Raw genomic sequence first — 17391 nt, forward strand, 5'->3', positions numbered from 1 at the left:
ATGGGATTGATGTTTCATGTGTATATATGTGTTGGAAGCCACCCAGAGGAGCTGGGGCAACCCAGCCAGATGGGCAGGGGATAAATAAAAATTATTACTATTACTATCAGTGATACTACTACCTGAGATTCAATAAGCCTGGCTCTTCTCGGGGACGGATTTTGTTTGGCCCAGTCACGGCATCCCCTCAATCCCCAATGTCAGGCGTCTCTGGGGTCAACCCAAGACCGACAGCAACAAAAACAAAAAAAGAAAACCTGACAGAAACTACTTATCTTTCCTAACAATGCTTATGTTGACATTTAAGATGCCTGGGCAGTTCTGACCAGCCGAATCGTAGTATAAAAAGGCAGAACTGGTGGAATATTTTTGACAGAAAAAACTGTAATTTGCTGTTCAAGGTTTATTGTGGGGGTGTTAGGTTCCCAGGTGTTGGAGGAGGCGCTGTTGAGCTCTGTGAAAATATATGAGGTTTGTCAAATAGAGGTATTTTTTGATATTCCAGGCAGATAGGACGATCCCACAGGGAGCCTTACCAAGAGAGGCCACGATCCCACGATTCTCCTCCATGACGTCCTTATGCAGAGCTCTCTGGTTAGGATCCAACAACGCCCACTCCTCATCCGTGAAACGAACAGCGACATCTTCAAAGCACACTGGACCCTAAAAGAAAAAGGGAAATGTCTTCCTCTGAAACAGGATCAATATGACCTGCTACACAATGCTCTGTTATTTCCTTCCTGTTAATGCAGCCTCTGGGAGAGATCATCAGGGGGTTTGGGCTGGGTGTTCATCAGTATGCGGATGATACGCAGCTCTACCTCTCTTTCAAATCAGAACTACTAAAGGCGGTAAAGGTCCTGTGTGAGTGCCTGGAGGTGGATGGATGGTGGTTAAGAGATTGAGGTCGAATCCCGACAAGACAGAAGTACTGTTTTGGGGGGGACGGGGGTGGGTGGGTGGGACTCCCTGGTCCTGAATGGGGTAATTGTGCCCCTGAAGGACCAGATGCACAGCCTGGGAGTCAGTTTGGACTCACAGCTGTCAATTTGGACTCACAGCTGTCCATGGAGGAGCAGGTCAATTCTGTATCCAGGGCAGCTGTCTCCCAGCTCCATCTGGTATGCAGGATGAGACCCTACCTGCCCGCAGACTGTCTCGCCAGAGTGGTGCATGCTCTGGTTATCTCCCGCTCGGACTACTGCCATGCGCTCTTCGTGGGGCTACCTTTGAAGGTGACCCGGAAACTACAACTAATCCAGAATGCGGCAGCTAGACTGGTGACTGGGAGCAGTCATTTTTTTGTAAATAGGTGGTTCTCCACCTTGTGGGTTTGAATTCATTCTGCCTACGCAACATCCCAGTTTCCCCGATGGAAGGATCCACTTTCTCCTCTCCTCGTAAGTTGTTCTGGGGAGGTTCCCTCCCAGTGCCCTGGAGCCAAATTTAAGGGGTTCATGGGGGCATGGAGAGGGGGAGGAGTGGGGGGGGGCAGGCTCCATTTTGCAGTGGATGGGGCTGGTTAGGTGACTCCTGGCCACTATTTGTTCTCGTCTGTCCGCTGCTTAGAAGCCTATTTTAGCACTCAGTGATGAATACAGAAATACAAGAAGCCTAGTTTGGATGGCCATCTGTCTTGGGTGATCTAGCTGAGACTCCTGCAATGCAGGGGGTGGGACTTGATGACCCTTGGGGTCCCTTTCAACTCTAGGATTCCATGAAAACATCAACTATAGATGAATCCTACTGGCGACATTCACAAGGCTGGTGTCACAGAGTTATCTGGGCAGGAAATCCCATAGTTCATAGGAGTTAACTCTTTATCAGCGAGAACACGATATTCACAATCTTCCTACGATTCCCGTGCAAGATGTCCTTGATCCTTACGTTTCATTTCCCCGCTTGTCTGTGCTGATTTGAAAGCCCCCTCCCTTCCGGAGTCTCAGCTTCCTCCCTGAGCCTCTAGGTGGTTGAGGGGCTCTTCAGCATCCCTGAGCCCCGGCTCTCCCTGACCGGTCTCTGCCCCCTGTTCTGCCTCTTCTGTCCATTGCTCCTCCAAATCCTCCCTGACACCTGTCACAGAGTTATCTGGGCAGGAAAACCCACAGTTCACAGCTGGAGTTAACTCTTTATCAGCAAGAACACGATATTCATAGACTTGGCTGCGTTTCAGGCCTAATGAGAACAGCAACTCATTCCCTGAGTGTATGTGAAGGCCCCTGGCTCCCCACAGCTTTCCAAGTCCCCTCCTCTCTGGGGTTTCTTACAAGTGATGCACCAGTGCGCCAGTGTGCAGCTTGCCTTTGCTCCTCCATTGTCACACGTCTCCTGGCTCTGAGAGACAAGCAGGGAGGGTGGCTTCTGGCAGAAGGAGAGGGAGCCCCCAATGGCTCCTCCTTCTCCTGATTCACCTCTGCCTCTTGACCTCACTCCTCCACTCGCCTCCTTCCTCTTCTGCCTCTGATTCTGGACTGCATTCTTCCTCAGAGTCTCCCAGATCACTAAGCCCTGTTACCCCTTCAGCTTCTGACACCTCCTCTTCCCAGGCTTCTCCCTCTTGCCCCTCTGACCGCTCGTCCTTCCTCCACCTCCACTCCGTGGGGTCTGAGATGTCTTCCTTTCCTGGTTCCCTGGCTGCTTCCTCCCACCATTCCTCTGTGCCCAACCAGTCCATGACATTGCTCCATCCCTCGGCCTCTGTCCCCACAAGGCAGCTTTCCCTGACCTGATCTGGTTCCACAGCCGCTGCTTCCCTTCTGCCCCCATGAAAAGGCGGATCAGGAGGTCTTCCCGGCATCATTCTGCCACCTGCAAGAGAAAAAAAGGTAATCAGGATGCCAGGAGGGCCTGCTTCTCTCACAGGTGAAACAGGGCATCTCTAACTACAGATGGGCCTTTTGGAAAGCCTTACCTGCTGAGTGCAGTTAGACGTTTGTGCCCATTTCATGTTAGTTGTGCAAAACTACTTCTCCCTTCCTGTCAGAAATGAGTTGTGAGCACTCAGCGGAGATAAGAGTCTGGGAACCCAGCCATATTTACAAAGGGTTTATTTCTTCTTGACATTATTTACAGCAGTTCAAAAGTGCGACTCGATCATCGTGGGTAGTTGTCCCGACTAATTTCCTTCCGTTTGGGGGGCCAGCATAGCCAACGTCGAAGCCCAACCCCCCTCCTTCCTCTATGATGAGAGGTGCTTGCCCTCAGAAGTTCATCCTCCCTCTCTGACCCCTCTTCATCTTCTCCCACTTCTGAAGACGAACAGCTGCTGATCAAAGGAGGTCTCTTACCAGGCCCTCCTCCCTTTCTGTCTCCAGTTCCCTGATACTTCCTTTGGACCCTTGGTCCCAACTGTTCCCACCCCCCACCACCCGCCCAAAAAAAAACCCAAGATGAAAACAACCCACAGATTAGTTGGGAATGCAACAGAATGAGACCAAATGGAGAAAAACCACCTTCCTCCTTACCCAGGGGCCTCTCTCTGGTGTCCAACGGAGGCCTCTCTGCCTCACAGGAATCCAGGTTCATTTCTGCAAAATGATCCTTTTCCTAAAAAAGAAACAATGATTGAAAACAGAGAATGGGGAGAAATATTAGAAAGACAATGACAAAGACTTCAAGGGTGTGAGATCTCATTCCATGGATGCTTTTCCCAGAGAAAGGATGGGCCACCAGCAGACCATTATGGGATGTTCTCTGTCCTGTTTGGAGCCCCTTGGGAGTATCCAGAGGAAAGTCTCTCTCTCACCTGCTTTCTCTCTGCCTGCTCTCTCTCCTCTGCCTGACTCAGGAGGTAACCTTCGGCCAGGGCCACCGCCTGGGAACTGGTCTCCGCTCCACAGTCCCTCACCCAGCTCTCCATCTCCGGGGGAAGGACAGCCAGGAACTGCTCTAAGATCACCAGGTCCAGCATCTCAGCTTTCGTGTGCCTTTCTGGCTTCAGCCACTGACGGTCAAGGTGGTAGAGTCGGCTGCAAACCTCTCGGGGTCCTTTGGCCTCCTGGCAGCAGAACTGCCTCAACTGCTGGCTCTGCACCTCTGAGCGGAGGGTGTCCTCCTCACCCAGGATCTTCTGCACAGAGTTTTCCCATAACCCCCCACTGCTCTCAGTTTGGATGTCATGGCCTCTTTCTATTCCAGGGCCAGCTGAGTCTCGCTCACCCATCTGTGCTCTCAGGAAGCCTCTGAGAGATCGGAAGGAACCTTTTGGTCTTCTGCCAAGTTCTGTCTGTCTGAATGAGAAGCTCTAGCAAAACCTACAAAGCAAATACATTATTCTGTTACAAAAGTTGTATAGGAGAACAAAATCAGGAGAACAAAAAGTTTCCCTGAGCAAGCATGGGTGAGTCTTGCTGATAACCAGGGTAGGACTGCACCACAGCCCAGACTCTGAGCTATCTTTCTAAAAAGGAGGAGGAGGAGGAGGGGGGGGGAGGAGGAGATGGAGGCCTCTAGAAGGGAGATTGTGGAAATGTGGAGGCAAGCGAAGAGATTAATGCGAGGCGAATCAGCCTGGTTGCTCCTTCCTTCCAGTCAACGCATGAAATCAGAACTGATTGACAAGGGAGTCATTGGTGCCTAGTGAAAAATGACTACGTGTGTTGAATCTGAATCTCCTTCCTTGTAGCTTGAAGCCATTGGTTGGAATCCTGCGCCCAGGTGACATGGCTCTCCTAAAGGCCAGCCTCACTATACACTGCCTTTGCTGATCTAAAAGCAGCCTTTGATACAGTCTCCAGAACCAGACTCTGGGACAGACTACAGGGTACCTACATAGAATTAAGAGCTTCTGCTTCTGCTCTTAATTCAGGCACTGCACGCAAACACGGCTCTTAGAGTCAGGTGTAGCCGCCTCGGGTATCTAATGGACCCTATTAAAACCTCTAAAGGAGTCAGGCAAGGGTGCCTATTGGCCCCTCTACTATTCAATTTCTATCTAAATAATTTAGTATCTGCACTCCATGACTCAGAACTCCACCCTCCGAAGCTCGCAAATCGGCATATTTCGGTCCTGCTATATGCCGATGATGCAGTAATTTTATCTAGAACCCCCACTGGACTCAAAAGAGCACTAAGAAAGCTCGCAGCATACTGTGAATTTGAATGTCTCAAAATCAACTATCAAAAGACCAAGATACTGGCTCTAGTGGGGGTCCTCACCCAGGGGTCCTCAGTTGTTCTCCCCCCACCCCCACTCCGCTGCTTCTGTCTCCTTTTTTGCACTTGAACTCTCTGCCACTCTCCAGGCAGACCCCTTGGGGTGGGGTCACTTTTTCTTTGCTCTGAGGGCCAGGTATGTATCTGGCCAACCCCCTGAGGGCCAAGTTTGCAGGGCCAAAAACACCTCCCTTGAAATTTAGGCTAAGGTCCCTGGAGCCTCAATGAGTAGCAGCACCCATTTCTGGCTCAGCTGCTTTGCCAGCAACAATCCCTTTGGGAGAGAGAGGATGTGGTCCTGGGATGCCCTGCTCTGGGGGCGAGGGGATTGCTGCAGTGGCCTCCGTGGGGAGCAGCCCTGGGAGACACTGGGAAACTAGGATGCAATGCAGCAGCCAGACTCTGGGCTGGGATCCCTCTCTTTAATTCCTGGCCTTTCTCTCCCACCTTTTTTTTTGGGGGGGGGGGCTAGTCCACCTCCTCGTCCAGCTTTGGAAAACCATTTGCACATTTTTCGTCCGTTGTGCAATGAGGCTGAGTGACGTCACACAGAGTTCAAGTCCCAGGGACTCCTTTGTTTGAAGAAGGAGATCTGAAGGGGGGGGGGCAGAGGGCCAAATGAGTTTGGGATCCTCTGATCTGCAGGAAGGAGGGTGTTGCAGACCTGGCCCCTCCCTGGCAGGACCCTCTCCTCCTCCCTGACTTGGGGTCCCCCCCCTGCAGGAGCAGATCCGGCCCCCCAGGCCCCCTCCCCTGCTGCACCCTCTGGGGGGAGAGAGAGGAGACGCACCCTTTGTCAACCTTCCTTTTTTTTGGCGGAAGGTTCCCTTATTGCAGCGCCATTTCCCACTGCTTCCTGCTGCTATCCTGGATTGGTAGATAGGCGAGGCTGCTGATCCCTGATTTTCAAATCTGAAAGTTGACAGCCATGGACTCACCAGATCCCAGGAGGGGGCAGCGATTCCGCCCTTGCAGGAGAGACACCAAAGCAACCCCCACCCCCCTTTCTTGCAGGAGAGGACTGGGGAGGGAGGGGCCTTGGCTCTGGAGGACCTGCCCCCCCTTGCTTCCTGGCCTCTCTAGGAAGGCAGCTCTGTTCCTTTTAACCCTTGCCACGCCGAGTCCCTCCAGCTCAGCCCTCTCTCAGATTCTTATTATTTGTTATTCATTCAGGGGGGCAGCTGCCCCCCCCTGGCTCCGCCCATGCCCAGATATCCTTCTGGAGCGCGAGGCTCTTGGCTGGACTCTGAGCATCTCCCTCCCTTGGCCAGAAACCAGAGGAAGAGCCTGCAGGGAAAAGGGCTTTGCAGGAGGCAAGGAAGCTCCTCCTGGAATTCCGGAGTGGAGAGAGAGGAGGGGATCCCAGGGTCATCTAGTCCAACCCCCAGCAATGCAGGAATCTCCGCTCCAGCATCCAGGGCAGATGGCCCTCCGATCTCTGCTGAGAAACCTCCAAGGAAGGAGAGTCCCCCACCTCCCAAGGGAGACCTTTCCCCTGCCCAGCTGCTCTTAGGTGTCCCTCAAGGCAGCGGGTCCTGAGTTCTAGTCCTGCTGAAACAATGGCACTGGCTGCCGAGGAGGAACCCAGCAAAGTTCAAAAGAAATAAATCCTGTTCTCAAAATAAATGAGTAATACTTTCTTGTGCATGCTTTTTATACTAATATATAAATGTCTCGGGATTAAACACAGTTCTGCAGGCACAGCTTCTCTTCAACTCCCTCCTCTCAAAATCAGTTGTCACACTTCAGGGAGAAGTTCAGGTTTCCAGAATAGGTGGTGAAAGGCTGAACTCTCTTTCTGCTGCTTCTCTCTCACCCCCGAACTTAGTTATGAGGGGTCTTTCCGTGAGGTACTTTTGACACAGCCCAGCTTCCTTCACAGCGAGGGGCCACTTTTCCTCGGTTCCCCTCTCTCTTAGCAATCCCACTCCTGAGGTATTTTCCTTCGTATGCCAGACCCAGGGGATCCTCTCAGCCCTTGCCACGGACTCGGGAATCTCCTTTTCCTAGAAGATCTCTCTCCTCCTGACTGGAAGGAGACCCCAGAAGAAGAAGAGGAGAGTCTTCCCACAGCTTCTCCCTCCAGCTTCACTCCCATCTGAATTCTCCCTCCAGACCCTCAACATGGTCTTCCCATCTCAGCTGTGAGGCTCCTTCCTCTGGCTCCATAGATATTCTCCTCAGAGCGGAGGATCCACTCAGATCAGAGCCACTTCTCCCTCCCTCCCTCCACCCTCTCCTCATCCCCATCTTCTCCCAACCTTCCCTCTCTCCCATCTCAAATCCCCTCAGAAAGGGCTCTCTTTATTTTCCCTCCAAAAGTCCTGGCGCCACCCCCCTCCGGGTAGCCAATCAGAAAGAGGCTCTGGCCCCCTGGTGGAATGGTGAGGCACTGCACTCCAGACTCTGCTCTGGCTCTGCTGTCTGTCACAGCAGCCAGCTGCCCCAGCAGGCCTTGCCATCTCCCCACCGCTTGAGCCGTCCTCCATTGTCTCCCGAGACAGGCGGGTGAGGAGAGAGCCATTCAGGGGCCACAGGAAAGGGGCATCGGGGGCCGAGAGAGGCAAACTGGAGCGGGGAAGCATCGCCGAAAGGATGCCTACCTCTCTCTGTTCTTCCTTCTCAATATCCGTTATTTCTAGCTAAGAAATTGGGGGAAAGGCAGCTACTCTGTGTAGGGTTTCTTGGGGTTGAGATCCGTAAGCTGAGTATGGTACGATTTCTCAGCATTTAATGACACACTTTAATGGGTAAGTGAACTCATATTGGAAACATTGCAGACACAGTCATGAAGGATTTTTCTAGAGTGTTTTATTCATCCTCACCTGAATAAACACCTAGATAACGTGAAATTAATGGGTGTTACTGTCTCCAAATAACATTAAACCTATGCAAGCAGATTATTGGAATAGGACAAATGATTCCCCCACCTCCTGGAATTCCCTAGGCAAAAAAATTTAAATGTTAAGCAAATCATGGGGGAGGCACATCTTTATAGCTGTTATTACATTACATCATTTATAGCTGTATCCTTTTGACTTGACAGCTCAGGTAAGGTACCTAGCTTTATAAATTCGTAGAAAATCCATACTTTAACCGCCTCTCCTCATTTCATGTTAGGAGTCATTCTGCAAAGAAACAGAAAAGATGATTGTAACTTCAAGAACCTTTTCTGTGAGTTCTGGGCTGATTAGGTACAGCTGGTCATGACTACAAAAGGAGGGAAAGTTGCAGTATGAATTTGCCTGCAGAGAGAGAACACCCACATGCTTTGTTTTAGTAATAAAACCTTTGTTTGAGTGTTTTACACCAGTCTCGTGGTCTCATAGTTCTGTTGTCTGCCACCAGAAGAAAAACCCCTCTAACAGGTCATGGGTGCCAGTCCTGAGTGGGCAGAGACAGAAGGTGGAAAATAACCCAGAGACTGCAAGCAACTCAGCAATGATAATAGTGTTTTACTCTTTTAATGATAATAAATAATTATAATTTTTTTTTATTTATACAACAACTGCAGCAAGGATTGGAAAAATAAGTAGTGTAGCTGATCTGGAAAAAAAACATTTTCCTGGGTTTATGCTTAATGTAGAATGCTGAATGGGAGGAGTTCTGGAATGCCTGGCATCACAAGGGAAGTGGCTCTTAGACAGTGGGAGGATGAAACACCCTTAAGAAGAAATTAGAGAAAAGATTGTTATATGGTAACACCAAGGTATCCAAACAGAAAAAGGTCTGGAGGGTGGAACACTTTCCATATGAGCTGTGATATTTGCAGGGTCTCATTCCAGGGCCAAAAGGTCACTGAGAGGGAAAATGATCAGGAGCTTTTCTAAAGTACTGTGCAGATGTTTTTTCTCTTTTAAATACAGTACTAGAACTGTGGGTCACCAATGAAACTGACTGGTGGTACATTCTAGGGCTGTGTACAGGTGCTGTCTTGCCAGCGCCCCCTAATGGCTTTGTGGCCAATATCAACCACCAGACAATCTAGAGGTTCTTTAGATTCCACTGGACGGAGGACTGACAGACTCTTAGGTAGAGACAAGCGTTTATTAATTGGTAAACATTAGCAAAGAAATTGACCAGCACCGTAGAATAAGAGTCTAATCCAAAGCCAACAGCAACTGGAATAAACTACAGAGCTAGCAATATAAGCAATAAGCCAAAAAATCTTAGGCAACAATAATCATAATACGGATAGAATAGGTACAGTTCTTCATGTCTCCTCAGCCGATGGAGATTTGGAAGGTTTATCTGGGACACTTCAGAATGGCAGACGGCTGCTCTCTTCACATTCTGGAATGGAGCATAGAACAATATATCAAGATCTCCCTGTCTCCTTAAGCTGCTGGCCCTTATATAGTCCATAGTGAAGCTCTCATGCCAAGCTGGCAACAGATGTAATTCATGCTGTAATTACATTCCCATCCTTTGATGTTATTAGGTTCCCATCCTGCACTGCCCCAATCACCCCACACTGCCGGAGGGAAAGGCGCATGCCGTGGGAGGCTGTACCGCAGCCCCCATCCCACCCCCAAAGCCGTGGAAGAGGTGCTGACCGCGGGAGACCCAGCAGGCTGCTCCGGGGGCCTGAGTCAGGCCACACCACCCAGGCGGCCCCAACCTGGCCCATAGCTGTCAACTTTTCCCTTTTCTTGCGAGGAATCCTATTTGGAATAAGGGAACTTCTCTTTAAAAAAGGGAAAAGTTGACAGCTATGAAGGAGGTGGGGGCCACAGCAAGGCCTAAGCAGGCCCCACCACGGTCCCAATCCCCTGCCCATCCCCGGGGGGGAAGCCATGAAGGTGAGCCACTCACCTCACCAAGAGCGAAGTCCAGCGATGCACCCAGAAGGAAGAAAACAAAGTGAGCCTGGACTGAAGAGCACCAGCCCTTTGCCTGGCCCTCACCCCACCCCCAACTGGGGCCCATTGTCCTGCTGAGATGGGGGCAGGGTGACAGTCACTCTGCAGCAAGGTGGGTGGCACCTGGCAGGTAAGCCCCCTGCTGTGTCGCAAACCCCGCCCAACTCCTGGAGGGGGTGTGAGCAGAAATTACGTTCCCATCCTTTCACTTCTTCTCAAACAGCCACGTTCCTTATATTAAAGCTACAGCTACATTGCAAATCAGAAGCACCACATTCTGTTTTATTCCCTGGTGCCCTGCTCTGATTCATGGGCCCAGTTTGTCAGTCCAGATCCATATCAGGATCCAGAAAATTCAAGTCTTTGCAATTCCATTTGCTAGCTCAGATGGCTTCAAAACGGAATTAGACAACAGCCCTCTTCCTTCTTTCGTTAAGCCACAGCATCAGGTGTCAGGCTGGGTCTTGGCAGACTTGGAGAGGCTGTGTAACAGCTTCCTCTCTGCTTCTTTTCCAGCTCCAACTCATGGTCTCCATTCCATTGGATTTCTATGCATCTCACGGAGACTGGATCTTGTACCCCATCTTTTCTGATGATCAGGAGGTAGTTCTATAATTAAATGTATATACTTTCCATCAAAGGGACGCGGGTGGCGCAGTGGGTTAAACCACAGAGCCTAGGACTTGCCGATCTGAAGGTTGGCGGTTCGATTCCCCGCGATGGGGTGAGCTCCTGTTGCTCGGTCCCTGCTCCTGCCAACCTTGCAGTTCGAAAGCACGTCAAAGTGCAAGTAGATAAATAGGTACCGCTCGGGGGGGGGGGGGAGGTAAACGGCGTTTCTGTGCACTGCTCTGGTTCGCCAAAAGTGGCTTAGTCCTGCTGGCCACATGACCCGGAAGCTGTATGCCAGCTCCCTCGGCCAGTAAAGCGAGAGGAGCATCGCAACCCCAGAGTCGGCCACGACTGGACCTAATGGTCAGGGGTCCCTTTACCTTTACCTTCCATCAAGGGTGGTGACCCTCCAGATGTTATTGGTCTACAACTCCCATCGTCCTCAACCATTCAGCACGATGCCTATGATGCAGGGAGTTGGCACCCAGGAACATAGGAAGACCTCATAGATCCCACAAGATCTAGTAAATGGTGAACATCTTAATGGAGTCCTGCAAACGAGACGTCCAGAAGTTTAGAGAGGAATAGGATGCAAAATGAGAAAGTGCTATATTACCTAAAACAATTTTCAAAAATGCATTGGAATCCATATAGAACATTTCTTTTGGTTCAAAACTGAGATTGATCTAGCAAAAGAAAAAGATATTTCAGTTATATTGGACTCAACAACCTCTTTACGGGAAAGGATGGCATAATACTGATAGACCCCACTCTGTACCTAATGTGCTCATAGTCTTATTCTCCATTTGTTCATGTCTTATTCTTACTCAGACAAAACCAAGAGGATGGGGAAGCTAGCGCTTGCAAAGCGTGGAGCGTCCAGAAGGAACGCAGCATCCAGAAAGCGCAAAGCAAAAACAAATGAAACTGGTGGTCTGTATACAACACAGTCATATGGGCTGAGGTTTCTCATAAAGTAGAGGAATGCGCGGGAAAGGGAAGTTGATGGAGAAACGGGCAGGGAGTGGATTGTGCCAGGGAGGAGTGCTGAGAAAAGCCCCCACAGCTCTTTGGGTGCCAGAGAGCCACTAAACCCCATAGAAACCCCAGGGGTGAGCCCACTCTTTGCTGCTGGCTGCTGTGTTCCTTTAGTGTGTGCAGCCAGGAATGGCTGTACAATTAGGCAGAGTGAGGCAGTTGCCTCAGGTAGCAGGTCTGGGGTGGGTAGAGATGTGTAGACCACACAAGCTGCACTCCACCTCCTCAGTTAGTCTGCTGCCTTATTAGCAACATTGAGATAAGAGCCAATGGCCAGGCCAGCCCAGCTTGTGTATGTGGAATTACATGTTTGGAGGGAGCATCTTGTCATTTGCCTGGGGGGCAGAAAGTCGTATCAAAGGCTCCTGTCTTCTCATCCAGACATTGGTCAGAAAAGTTTCCACAAGCAGCAAGGCATCTCGTCTCCACCTGCTTTTATCCTCCCAATTGCCCACCCCCTGAACAGTTGAGTGTCTCTGGCTGATGGATTCCACAGCATATGGAAACCCTTTTTCCTGGAGTGGCAATGGTATGTTGGCTATTGAGGGCTAAAGCTGAATTTTCTTTCTTCAAGCATCTGCTATTCAGGACTTGGTTACATTCTTCAAATCTCCAACGGGTGAAAGATTGATCGTACTTGAGATTTTCATCTTTACTGTCATGACACTGCTGGTTTTCATTCTGTGTAAGTACACAATTGGCATATGGTGATACTTCTGTCGTGGGCTTTGCTTCAATGCCAATAGCATTTCCAAAAAGAGATGGCAGGATCCACCTTCCATTTACTCCTTTCATCTCTCTTTGATTTTAGGGGGGGGGGGAGTTACAGCTGTCACCCAGTGAGAGCAATGGCTCTGTTTTGTTGAGAGCCAGTGTGGTGTAGTGGTTAAGAGAGGTGGACTCGTAATCTGGTGAACCGGGTTCGCGTCTCCGCTCCTCCACATGCAGCTGCTGGGTGACCTTGGGTCAGTCACACTTCTCTGAAGTCTCTCAGCCCCACTCACCTCACAGAGTGTTTGTTGTGGGGGAGGAAGGGAAAGGAGAATGTGAGCCGCTTTGAGACTCCTGAAGGGGAGTGAAAGGCGGGATATCAAATCCAAACTCTTCTTCTTCTTCTTCAAACTCTTCTTTGTTCTCCCTGAATAAGTGAGTCCCAGCACTTGGAACAGAAGCACAGCCTAACACAAGTCCCTGGGACATCCTGGACAATTCCCTTTCCCAGCTTGCAATTCTCTCCTCCTTTCCCAACTAAATCTCATTTGCTGTGGGAGAGCCCCCATTTCTAGTCCTCGGCACCCTGCCTTCTGCTAGGGCTCCAGTCCCTTCAAGGAAAGTGTTTGGGGAAAACAGGCTGCAAAGGATAAGGCCATGGCTAATGTGGCTGGATCCATAGCCTACCTAAATATCGAGATATATGCAGGGCTTTTTTCAGCCGGAATTCATCAGGTCTCAGTTCCGGCCCCTCTCAGGTGGGTGATGTTTCCATTCTAAGAGAACAAGGGAGGCATTAATGGCGAGTTTGAGTGCCTCTTTTCCCAGAAAAATAGCACTGGATAGATGAACACATGGCCTATTTGCCTAGTGAATTCGCTTTTAAAGTAAGCAAAGCTCAGGGAGAGGGAGTCAAGTGATCTAAGAATTTGCATATTTTAAGCATATGGCAGAGCACGAGGCTACCTGGCAAATGCAAGTCTGTAGGACAAAGAGGACAGGTGTATCTAGACACCAAAAATCTAAAGCTCTCTAAGGAAGGCCAACTATCTGGTGAAGAAATAGCAGGCTAAATGGAACCAGGACTTCAGACGACCAGGGCAGCCACAATCAAGGCATGGGAACCCTCAATCTAAGGGCTGAGAGCAGAAAATATTAATAGAAGTCGTTTTCATGTTTTGGTTGATTTGATATTTTATTAGTCGTTCTCCCTAAGGACCCGGGGCACGTTATAAGTCGGCAGTTTAAATTCTATATTAATAGCAGTTTGAAACCAAGTATCCCCTTCCCCAGTTTATCAGATTAGTGTGCCAGAACACAATTTCTTCATTTCTTTTCTACCTCCCTCCTTCTTAGATCGGAAGGAACTGAAAAAGAGAGAGGAGCTTCAAGTGGCGATGGATATGATACGAACTGTTGTTGTTGGGACTGATCCAATCTACGAAGACAAGGATGGTAAGCATTTTATATGCACATCCACACTTTTGCTGTAACATGTTTAAATTAAACAAAGTTCAATTCCTGTAGTTAAATTTGGGGTTCATATTGCTTGAGCAATACATATATTCAATGAAACTCAGCACCCAACAGAGTTCATCACTTTTTCATTGCTCAGCAGAAAGAAAAGCAGACGGTTGTGATTCTCACATCTCCCCACTAGAAATGCTGTCCTCTCCCATCACACTGTAACTCACGTCCCCCCCCCCCCACTTCTCCCTGCATGCCATCACCAAAGAAGAAGAAGAAGAAGAGTTTGGATTTGATATCCCGCCTTTCACTCCCTTTAAGGAGTCTCAAAGCGGCTAACATTCTCCTTTCCCTTCCTCCCCCACAACAAACACTCTGTGAGGTGAGTGGGGCTGAGAGACTTCAGAGAAGTGTGACTGGCCCAAGGTCACCCAGCAGCTGCATGTGGAGGAGCGGAGACGCGAACCCGGTTCCCCAGATTACAAGACTACCGCTCTTAACCACTACACCACACTGGCTCTCCAAAGCTGCTCTCCCGGGGGACGGGGGGGGGGGACGGACTTTGGAACAGATTGGAGGGAAGGAGGCGGAAGATTGCATTGCACAAGGGAAAATCCTTGCACTGACATTATATCCCACATCACTAAAAGAGTTTCAGTGCCTCTATTTTCTTAGATCTCACAAAGCATAATTGAAAACTGCAAAGTATTCTTTGTACATTTGGCTTTCCTGTGGAATTCAAGGCAGAATTGCTTTGTGACCCTGTGATTCCCAGCAGAAAAGGAGGACATAGGAGGGGAACATCAGAGATACTTCATGAGCCACTTTTAATATGAGAACAGGATAGTGGACTGCATGGGTCTTTGGTCTGATCCAGCTGCAGGGGTCTTCAGAGGCTTTTCGTTGGTGATCTCAGCCACAGAGAATCAAGTCTGCCCTTATATTCATAAGAAATCCATCCTGGAGCTCAGCTTCTTGTTTCAGGCTTGAGTGTTTTTAAGTGCTTGGAAATGGTTTCCTGATACCTGCAGATTGTTATTTCAGATACTCCTGCCTTAAACGGTTTCAAATCTTTTAGACTTAGAAATACTTGCTGCAGCTCAAAACATATCGGAGGAAATGCAGTATTTTGCCAACTTAAATGATCAACTGCAAAAAGAAATTGGTAAGCTACCCTACGATGCTGAAAAATTGTAGTGCAGTGGGAACCCGCCCTGATTCTGCACCAGCTGAAAGCCCCTCCTCTCGCTGAAAACTCTTAGAGCCAGAGCAGACTGCTGCCCTCCTATGCATCCAGCCACCCTAGGGAAACACTAGATATATTCAGATCAGCTCTCCTGAACTGTCAAAATGCTTTGAAAAGAAGTCACAGAAAGCTGCTCTCACTTCTACCATCTCTTTCGGGCCAGACTGTAGCAGGTCCTGCACTACCCGGGAAAGCTCTGCTGGATGGCAGAATGGAGGAAGCAAAGCAAGTCTTCTTTGCAGCCTTCACTGCCACTTGGTGGGCTCGATGATGAGCCCTCACCAGAAGTCGATTGCATTCAACCAGATTATTCCTCCACTCGCGTAAAAGCCACCTCCCAGCATCTTTCTTTGCCCTAACCTCTGCAGTATATCAGGGGGCCAAACAGGCTGCATGAAGCAGGAATGGGCGCTCAGGGCCAATCATGTCAATGGCCCAAGCCAAGGCAGAGGGCCCTCTGGGTAGTTGCACCTGCCCTGTGGCACTCCCTCCCACCAGATGTCAAGGGGAAAAACAACTCTCTGACTTTCAGAAGACATTTGAAGGCAGCCTTCTTCAGGGAAGTTTTTAATGGTTGGTGTCCAATTCTGTTTTAATTTGTTGGAAGCTGCCCAGAGTGGCTGGGGGAAACCCAGTCTGATGGGCAGCATATAAATAAAGTATTATGTTGTTGTTGTTGTTGTTGTTGTTGTTCCAGAGCTTGGCCAAAGTTCGGCAGGAGCACCAAAATCCCCCAGAGCCATTTGGGAAGCCCACTGGATCCATCCTGTCAGCTCAAGCAGGGAGACTGCAGGGCAGCAAACTGGGTGGTAAACCAGCAGACTCCCTCATCTGTCCCAGTTGCCCAGTGCCAGGAACACACACTCTAGATTCCCACCCCCACCCCCAGCAGAGAGCCTGGAGAGAGAAAGAGAATTTTGATAAGCCACAGCTACTCCCCCCCCCCAACCTTCAAGTCTGCCCTGCCCTGAGTATCCAGGTGGAAACAAATAGGTGAGGCCCCAGGGGTTCAGATAAGGCCTGTGGGGGGACCTACATCTTTGGTCTATTCCCTCGAATAAAAGCTTCTTGACTGCGTTCCTTTTCCAGCTCTCCCCACCCAGGTATTTACTGCAGCACCAGCATGGGTTGGAGCATTAATGTTGTTCTTGTTTTAATCTTTCTGAGCTTCCTAGATGAATATATGTTATCATGTGGCCACAGGAATGGACTTAACAAAAATAACTGAAATCTTCACAGACAAACCCTAACCCTCTGGCATTAATTACAGATAGGTAGCCGTGTTGGTCTGCCATAGTCAGAACAAAAAATTCCTTCCAGTAGCACCTTAAAGACCAACTAAGTTAGTTCTAGGTATGAGCTTTCAGATCTGAAGAAGTGTGCATGCACACGAAAGCTCATACCTAGAACTAACTTAGTTGGTCTTTAAGGTGCTACTGGAAGGAATTTTTTGTTTTGCATGAGAGTATCATGGAGATTACTCTAGAGGAGCTTGCAGGGTATATTCCTCTCCCAGCACCTTAGCCCTGGTAGAGGAGCTACTGGGCTGCTACAGGGCACGAACATGGGTGAGACTCCATCATCATGCCATCAAGTATCCCACAAGCAGACTGATTCCAGTGTCTTTGGAGCCAACCAACAAACATGGCGGTGGAAATTGGAGTATTTGCCACACAAGTCACTGTCCTGCTAGGTGGTTCCAAGACCAACTGTTCTATGGCACAGTCAAATTCAAATTTATTTATTTATGGCTATTAGCCCATAAAATATGTACAAACATAAAAGCACAGAAGCATAAAAAACCAATACATCTAACAACAGAAGGGGAACACCACGATGCAAGGGTGGGTCATTGAGCAGTGACAAATAACAGCTTGGGGCCCGGAAAGATCCAAGGGACGGTTCACAGAAAAAGCACAGTCATTTACAGCATTTGGAAATTTTAACTCTGTGTCATGACTGGAAGACATGTGTAGCCAGTCTCGGTGAGGGCAGGTGAAGTTACCCTTCCCTACAATATTTCCTCTTTGGGATGCTTCCTTGATTCCATCATCATCATAATTGTGATCAGGGGGACAATACCACATCCACTGTACAAAATTATTCTTGGTGATGGGAATACTATGTATAGTTTTGATCACTGCTTCCTCAATATATATGGATTGGACCTTCAAATGTGACACCTGCTGCTTTTAAAATGTGCTTGTTTTATGCATGTTTAATTTCTGTCAAGGGGTATAGTCTCCTAGAGAAAAGGACATTGTCTTAAAAGATTTTATTTGTTCTTTCTGCACCCCTTCC

The 17391-nt window shown here is 49.1% G+C and overlaps 2 protein-coding genes and 2 long non-coding RNA genes across 19 annotated transcripts in view; 2 read left to right on the top strand and 2 right to left on the bottom strand.

Moving 5' to 3' along the window:
• LOC309341434 overlaps positions 1-3364 on the top strand; it is a 36754-nt gene extending 33390 nt beyond the window's left edge. Inside the window, exon 2 of the long non-coding RNA XR_014156336.1 lies at positions 2863-3364. This is a non-coding gene — a long non-coding RNA (uncharacterized lncRNA). The remainder of the gene's footprint in view (positions 1-2862) is intronic.
• The window catches only part of LOC309340951 (uncharacterized protein), a 147255-nt gene that overhangs the window by 44491 nt on the left and 85373 nt on the right, over positions 1-17391 (bottom strand). For 2 of the 10 annotated variants that reach the window (XM_081860236.1, XM_081860235.1), the window contains exon 2: positions 3746-4253. The exons of 3 other annotated variants lie outside the window; for them this stretch is intronic. In XM_081860236.1, coding sequence (XP_081716362.1) covers positions 3746-4162 — 417 coding nt within the window. In that variant the 5' untranslated portion in view covers positions 4163-4253. Of the gene's footprint in view, positions 1-2725; positions 2809-3464; positions 3547-3745; positions 4254-6092; positions 6249-17391 lie in introns of those variants that run through there. 5 more of the 10 variants (XM_081860241.1, XM_081860238.1, XM_081860237.1 and 2 more) reach the window with 4 other exon arrangements.
• The window catches only part of LOC309341271 (uncharacterized protein), a 54112-nt gene continuing 44524 nt past the window's right edge, over positions 7804-17391 (top strand). For 2 of the 7 annotated variants that reach the window (XR_014156170.1, XR_014156171.1), the window contains exons 1-6: positions 8799-8863; positions 10533-10619; positions 11460-11561; positions 12241-12351; positions 13734-13832; positions 14923-15009. Coding sequence is in view for 1 of the 7 variants with exons in the window: in XM_081860854.1 (XP_081716980.1) it covers positions 11474-11561; positions 12241-12351; positions 13734-13832; positions 14923-15009; positions 16180-16247 (453 nt within the window). In the remaining 6 variants the exon portion in view is untranslated. Of the gene's footprint in view, positions 7905-8798; positions 8864-9092; positions 9187-9536; positions 9564-10532; positions 10620-11459; positions 11562-12240; positions 12352-13733; positions 13833-14922; positions 15010-16179; positions 16287-17391 lie in introns of those variants that run through there. The other 5 variants (XM_081860854.1, XR_014156169.1, XR_014156172.1 and 2 more) reach the window with 5 other exon arrangements.
• LOC309341418 lies at positions 9183-10526 on the bottom strand. The gene is made up of 2 exons (XR_014156320.1): positions 9970-10526; positions 9183-9447 (listed from the first exon to the last, which is right to left on the bottom strand). It is a non-coding gene; the product is annotated as an uncharacterized lncRNA (long non-coding RNA).

The sequence above is a fragment of the Podarcis erhardii genome (genome assembly GCF_964252035.2).
Source record: "Podarcis erhardii genome assembly, chromosome: 4".
Lineage (NCBI taxonomy): Eukaryota > Metazoa > Chordata > Lepidosauria > Squamata > Lacertidae > Podarcis > Podarcis erhardii.